This window comes from Pelodiscus sinensis, chromosome 30, assembly GCF_049634645.1.
Source record: "Pelodiscus sinensis isolate JC-2024 chromosome 30, ASM4963464v1, whole genome shotgun sequence".
Lineage (NCBI taxonomy): Eukaryota > Metazoa > Chordata > Testudines > Trionychidae > Pelodiscus > Pelodiscus sinensis.
The window spans coordinates 12,730,126-12,737,445 of NC_134740.1; the positions used below are offsets into that span (position 1 = coordinate 12,730,126).

Below are 7,320 nucleotides of genomic sequence, written 5' to 3' on the forward strand. Positions count from 1 at the left end.
ACATTGACCTTGGCTTTACTGAGGCCCGAAATTCATGCTCAGATTCAATAAGAACATTAGGATGTCCAGACTGGGTTAGACTGAAAGTCCAATTAGCCCAGTGTCCTGTCTGCCGACAGTGGCCAAAGCCAGGTGCCCCAGAGAGGGTGAACCGAAAAGGGAGCCATCAAGTGATCCATCCCCTGTCACCCATTCCCAGCTTCTGACAAACAAAGATGGGCCCATCTTTTAGGAACTTATCTAGTTCTTTTTTGAACCCTATTAGTGTCTTTGTCTTCATCCCCTGGCAAGGAGTTCCGCAGGTTGACTGTGCATTTTGTGAAGAAATACTTCATTTGTTTAAACTTGCTGCCTATTAATTTTATTTGGGAAGCCCCTGATTCTTGTGTTATGATATACATGTTCTCCACATATTTTAAAGATCTTGATCATATCCCGCCTTAATCAACTCTTTTCCAAGCTGAAAAGTTCCAGACTTATTAAGCCGTTCCATACTCCTGAATGTTTTTGTTGCCCTTGACTGAGCCATCTCCCATTCCATTGTCTCTTTTCTTTGGAAAGGGGTGACTACATCTGCAAGTCAGCAGATCAGGTTCCCAACTGGTAGGCATCACTGTAATGCCTTCACAGCCAATAGTGGAAATCATGAGAGCACATTGACTTTGCTCCGTATCACATCATTTAAGGATTCGGAATCTCACGGCATTCACTTGTTGGAAGCAATGCAGTTGTCGAGAGGTTGTCAAGAGCCACATTTGATTTACACAATGTAACACTGTGTAGGAAATAACATTTATGATGAGTGTCAGAGAAGAGGGAGATGTTTTCAGGAGTAGGAATTACAAGGGGAAAACTTAGCTTCTATAGATCCCATTACAGCAAGGCACTTAAGTACATGCCTGACTCTGGTGATAGGAACCATCTCATGAACGTCCATGGACCTCTTGTAGGCTTCAAAGAGAAGCAGAGGAACTCTGGGATCAGAGCCATAAATGTGATCCAAATGTGTTGTCATCATGCTTATTGACTTGTGTCAATAAATCTGGATGGTTCTTCCTTCCTTCCTTCCTTCCTTCCTTCCTTCCTTCCTTCCTTTCTCTCTCCCTCTTTCCTCTCTCCCTGCCTTCCTCCATCCTCCCTCCCTCCTTCCTTTCTCCCTCCCCCCTTTCTTCCTCCCTTCCCCCCTCCTTCCTTTCTTCCTTTCTCCCTCCCTCCATCCTCCTTTCCTCCTTCCTTCCTCCTTTTTTACTTTCTCTCTCCCTCTTCCTTCCTTCCTTCCTTCCTTCCTTCCTTCCTTCCTTCCTGGGTCCTGCCGTGAGGGCAGGGGACTGGACTCCTTGGCTTCTCGAGGTCCCTTCCAGTCCTACTGTTCTATGATTCTAAGAGCAGCCAAAAAACAAACAGCAGCTGCTAACGTGCTGTCCTGCCTTACACAGGAATCACTACTTCTAGCGAAATACTGGCCTGGCCTGTGGTCTGATCAGCCACTCCAAGACCAGCCAAATACGTCAGGCTGCTTAAGGCATTGCTGTGAGCTGCCCTGTCAGCTCCGGGCCTACAGCGTTATAGTAAAAGATGGTGCCACCCTGGCAGCGAACCCCAACTCTTCCTGGACAAAAGATAAACGGAAAGAGGGGAGCAGGGGAAGAAACAAAGCATGGAAGGAAAGTGACACATAGAGGAAGGAGTGACAGCCAGCGCCCTGGCTTCATTTTCCTGGTTGGGTTTTGGATTTAGAGGAAGCTAGTGGAGTGGGTGGGGTGTAATATGGTTCACCCTCTCTGGCTGGATTCATACTTTCAGAGTATGGACACAGTGCCAGGGGGACTGATGGATCCAGGCACCGATTCCATGGGTGCTGTGGGGCTACAGCCCCATGGGCAAAAATCCATGGCAGCCAACTCCCTTTCTGCCCCTTACCCCAGCACTTTTCACCCACTGGTGGCCTCCTCCTCCTTCCAAGAGCCTCCTGCCCTCCATGAACCAGCTGTTCAGTGGCATTTCAGAAGTTCCAGGAGGGAGAGGGAGGTGTGGGGCAGAGGCAGGTCTGGGGCTTGGGAGAAGCGGTGGATTGGGATGGGGTGGAGGTGCTGCAGATGTGGGAAGAAACAGGGCAGGGGAAGGAGGAGGTGATATACATTATAGGAGAAGAAGTACCTGTCAATTGTAGAGCCCATTTTAATGAGGCTAATTAAGGCTGTGTCTAGACTACACCCCTTTGTCGACAGAGAGATGTAGATTAGGCATGTCAAAATTGCTAATGAAGCAGGGATTTAAATATCCTGTGTTTCATTAGCATAAACATGGCCGCCACCTTTTTTAATAAAGGATAAATGGACACAAATCGGACATCACAAATGGTAACCCACATAAACCAGTAAGAGCTTGCGTCACCAAATTCAGTATACAGCTTCCCCTTATCATAATTTAAAGCAATATAAGATTTTGGTTGTGCAAGGAAAATAGAATGTGCCTAGAATTGGACTGGTTCTCATAAAACTAAACAGACCAGAGACAGACTCACTAAATCAAGTACAGACCTCAAAACTGACATAACTGAGGGTACGTCTACACTACAGCACTAATTCGAACTAACTTAGTTCTAATTGATTAATTCGAACTAAGCTAATTCGAACTAACGTGTCTAGAACTAAAAACAAGTTCGAATTAGCGTTTTGCTAATTCGAACTAGCACGTCCACATTAAGTGGACCCTGAACTGGGCTTAAGGATGGCCGGAAGCCGTGCCGGCAGGGCATCAGAGGAGGACTTAGAGCGTGGAGATGCTGTCTGAGGCTAGCCGAGGGCTGCGCTTAAAGGGTCCCGACCCCCACCCCGGACAGACAGTTCTCTGGGGTGCCCCGCTTGCAAAGCCGTCCTGGCTTGGAGTGCCCGGAGTACCCACGCTGGGCACATCACAGCACTCGGCCATCAGCCCGGCTGCACTTGCCGCAGGCTGCCATCTGGGGAGAGAGGGCAATTGGGGGGCTGCAGGAGAGCTTCCACACCCAGAAGCCCGCAGAGCCAGCCCAGTCCTCCCCATCGGGGGCTCGTACCCCATTCCTCCCTCACCTCCTTCCACTTACCCTTCCCTAGCCCCTTTTCTTGATGTACAAAATAAAGGACAATTGTGTTCAAAAATGGAATCTGTCTTTATTGAACAAAACTGGGGGAGACTGGGAAAAGGAGGTGGGAGAGGGGAAGAGAGATGGTGGGAAAGGGGAGGGCAACTACAATGATCAGGGGTTGGGAACAGGTCCCATATGAAGAGAGGCTAAAGAGACTGGGACTTTTCAGCTTAGAAAAGAAGAGACAGAGGGGGGACAGGATAGAGGTTTCTAAAAGCAGGAGTGGGGTGGAGAGGGTGCATACAGAAAAGTTCTTCATTAGTTCCCATAAAGAAGGACTAGAGGACACCAAAGGAATGGAATGGGTAGCAGGCTTCAAACTAGTAACAGAAAGTTGTTCTTCATAAAGCAAAGAGTCAACCTGTAGAACTCCTTGCTGCAGGAGGCTGTGAAGGCTAGAACTAGAACAGAGTTTAAAGGGACGTGAGATCAAGTCATGGAGGTTGGGTCCATGGAGTGCTATTAGCCAGGGGGTAGGAGTGGTGTCCCTGCCCAAGGTTTGTGGAAGGCAGGAGAGGGATGGCACGAGACAAATGGCTTGGGTGCTGGCAGGCATGCACCTGGCACGGGCACCGTAGCCAGCCCGTGCCCCTTTAAGGGGTCCGGGGCCAGGAGGGGGGCAATAGAGTTTCCCTGGTGTTGGCCAGAGTGGCCACCAGGGAAATCTGGGGAGGGCTAGCCTCCCACTAGTTCGAATTAAGGGGCTATACAGCCCTTAATTCGAACTAGTAAATTCAATCTAGGCTTAATCCTCGTGGAATGAGGTTTACCTAGTTCGAACTAAGCGCTCCGTTAGTTCGAATTAAGTTCGAACTAACGGAGCGCTAGTGTAGCGCCTATGAAAGTTAGTTCGAACTAACGTCCGTTAGTTCGAACTAACTTTGTAGTGTAGACATACCCTGAGTGAATGTTGAAAGAGATTGAACCAAGATGAAAAATAGGCTGAAAATGGAATGAGATTGCTTCTCAAGAAAATAGAGAAATTTGGAGGAGTGCTCTGTTTTGGCACTGTTAAATCAATGCTTAAGGTTTGACAACTAGAAAAAAATGTATTGGAATCCAAATGGACAGTAGCCCTTTTTTGGTTACAACACAGTGAATGATAAGAGTTTATAGGGACAAAGAAAAAAATACACTTGATGGACTTGCATTTAAAGAATTACTAAAAAATAAATGGAAACATTTGAACAAGACTTTTTTTAAAGAAATCCATAACAAAACTGAACTTCATAATAATAACACTGTATTTCTGAAAAAAACACAATCATTTCAATAATGCATGTACAATTTCCTTTTACTTCCAAAAAAGCCCCACCCTTAGTTGGGTTACAGACTCGCGCAATGCCAGGTAAATGAGCTAGAACTTTATATATTTTAAAAATACAAGAATTGGGAGAGGGGATTGTATGTTTTTGTTTTATTCTAGAGAAGGGCAAAGAGTTACTCAGTAAAGACATTCTAAGTTAAATCAGCTATAATAACTGGACATGAAATCTCTTACCTCAGCGAAAGATGTATTATGCTAACAGTAAAAACAGCTTCATTAATGTCTTCTCTGTAGGTCTGGATTCAGTCATTCCCTTATCAACAAAACAGGTATTTTGAAACATGAAAATGTCTAAAGCTGAAAATGGTTCTTTTAGTTGTATAAAAATATACCCTAATAAAAATGTTTCTCTTAGGCTATGTCTAGACTGCAAGCCTCTTTCGAAAGAGGCTCTTTCAAGAGATACTTTCGAAAGAGCCTCTTTCAAAAGAGAGCGTCTAGACTGCACGCGGAACTTTCGAAAAAGCAAGGCGCTTTTTCGAAAGAAAGCACCCAGTGAGTCTGGATGCTCTCTTTCTAAAAAGCCTGTTTGCTTTCAAGAACGCCTTCTTTCAAAAGAGTACTTTCGAAAGAAGGCGTTCTTCCTCGTGGAATTAGGTTTACCACCGTCGAAAGAAAAGCCGCATTCTTTCGATTTAATTTCGAAAGAACGCGGCTGCAGTCTAGACGCAGGTGAAGTTTTTTCGAAAAAAGGCTACTTTTTTCGAAAAAAACCCTGAGTCTGGACACAGCCTTACAATCTCTGTTCGAAGCACAATGACACATAACCCGGACAGCTCCAGATCTTAACTGATGTATGTTTGAAATGCTTGTGGTTTTCATGTCTCCAAATAAATTAGAAAACAGAGAGAAAATAAGTGGCATTTTTTAATTCAATCACACCCTGAGAATAAAATATAGCGTTCTGTTTCAATAAGACTGCATACATAATATTTTTATTTTACAGAATGGGTAGATTTCTAGGACTATTTAAATACCTAATGAGATTTTCAGAAGCATCTGGGAAGCTATGACCTGTGGAGACCACTGAGTTTTATGCTTTATGAAAATCCCACTAAATAACTTGAAAAGTCTGACTCATTGACTTTGGATCCAATTACTACTGATTCAACACCTCGACTGATATTAACGAGGCCTAAAGGCCAATCATCACCACTCTGCAGCCAATGCAACATGGTCCCAGCTGAGTAAATGATTCTAGTTCTATGGAAGTGAATGCACCGTAGTTAAAATACATATTTATTGAAGGTCACAATCCTACAAATCTTTATTCCGCCTGTGGACCTGCCCTAGAAAGGACAAGACATGTAAGAATCAAGTTTGCTCTTGGGAAAACTGTTTCGTGGCCAATGGGAAGATTTTCCTGAAGCCCACTTTCACCTCCTTATTCCGCAGACTGTAGATCAAAGGGTTCAAGATGGGAGTGACCAGGGTGTACATGAGGGCCACAAACTTATCCTTATCCGGTGAGTAACTAGAGCTTGGCCGGATATAGGTGTAAATGATGGAAGAGTAGAACAAGGTGACCACCAGCAGGTGAGAGGAACAGGTGGAGAAGGCTTTCTGCATCCCTTTGGAGCTCCGGATTTTCAGGATGGCAACAATGATGAAGCTGTAGGACATGACGGTTAGCAGGAAGTTCCCCATGGCCAGGAAGATGTCTGCCAGGAACACCATCACTTGGTTGAGGAAGGTGGAGCTGCAGGACAGCGCCAGGACTGGTGGAAACTCGCAGAAGAAATGCTGGATGAGGTTGGGCCCGCAGAAATCCAGACGCAGCGTAAGCAAGGTGTTCACCAATGAATTGATGATACCAACAGCCCAGACACCAGTGGCTAAAGTGATGCAAATTTTCTTAGTCATGAGATTGACGTAACGCAAGGGATGGCAGATGGCTACATACCGGTCACATGACATAACCGTCAGGAGCATCAGCTCTGTGGCCCCGGACATAGTGAAGGCAAAGAGCTGGGCCATGCAGCCCTCAAAGGAGATGGTTTTCTTCCCCCGCAGCAAGTTTTCCATCATCTTGGGCAGAACCGAGGAGCTGCACATGATGTCGAGCATGGCCAAGTTGGCGATGAAGAAGTACATGGGGGTGTGGAGAGGCGGGTGGAGGACCACAGCCGCAATGATCAGGGAGTTGCCCAGAATGACGGCCAAATAAAGGCACAGGAACAGTGCAAAGAATAGCCCCAGGTGGTTGGGATGTTCCAAGAGCCCCTGCAAGACGAACTCGGTCACCCTGCTGTGGTTACCGGGTTCCATGGCTGGAGTGCTCCTTCTGCAGGAACAGAGAATAAAGTTTTTGTTATGTACCTCCTCAGAAGATACAGTAATAAGGCAACTGACGCATCCAGACTACAACAGTGAAATGGAGAGAGAGAGAGAGAGAGAGAGAACGTGCGATACTGAAGACATTTCATACTACATATGAGAAATCTGAGATACGCTAAAATATATTAGCACAATAATCTCTGCCCTCCTGGCACTCAAACAGAGAAAGGGGAAATAACTTTCTTCATGTTCTCAGACACGGATCCATGAAGCTGTGTGGAGTGTTTGCATAAACTTCACGAGGGCGGATTTAAGATATGACCAGAAATTCAATCCAGCTCTAGTGATCTTATAAATAAGCAAGAATCCAATTTTTAAACTAATTTTGCAAGGTAGATTTGTTGCAATATAGAACACTGTTAGTGCATGTAACCTACACAACATATATACAGGGTGAACCTCTCTAATCCGGCACCCTCAGGACCTGACCAGTCCTGATCCAGAGAATTTGCTGGACCATGGGAGGTCAATATTGTCTAGCAGCATCACCAACACTTCCACTACTTACTGAGCTCTTAGAAGACATTTA

The 7,320-nt window shown here is 45.5% G+C and overlaps 1 protein-coding gene across 1 annotated transcript; it reads right to left on the reverse strand.

Moving 5' to 3' along the window:
* Positions 1-5,768: 5,768 nt before the first annotated feature.
* On the reverse strand, positions 5,769-6,722 carry LOC102445698 (olfactory receptor 13G1-like). The gene has a single exon (XM_006135711.2). The coding sequence runs from the start codon at positions 6,720-6,722 to the stop codon at positions 5,769-5,771; it is 954 nt and encodes a 317-aa protein (XP_006135773.2).
* Between the last annotated feature and the right edge of the window lie 598 nt (positions 6,723-7,320).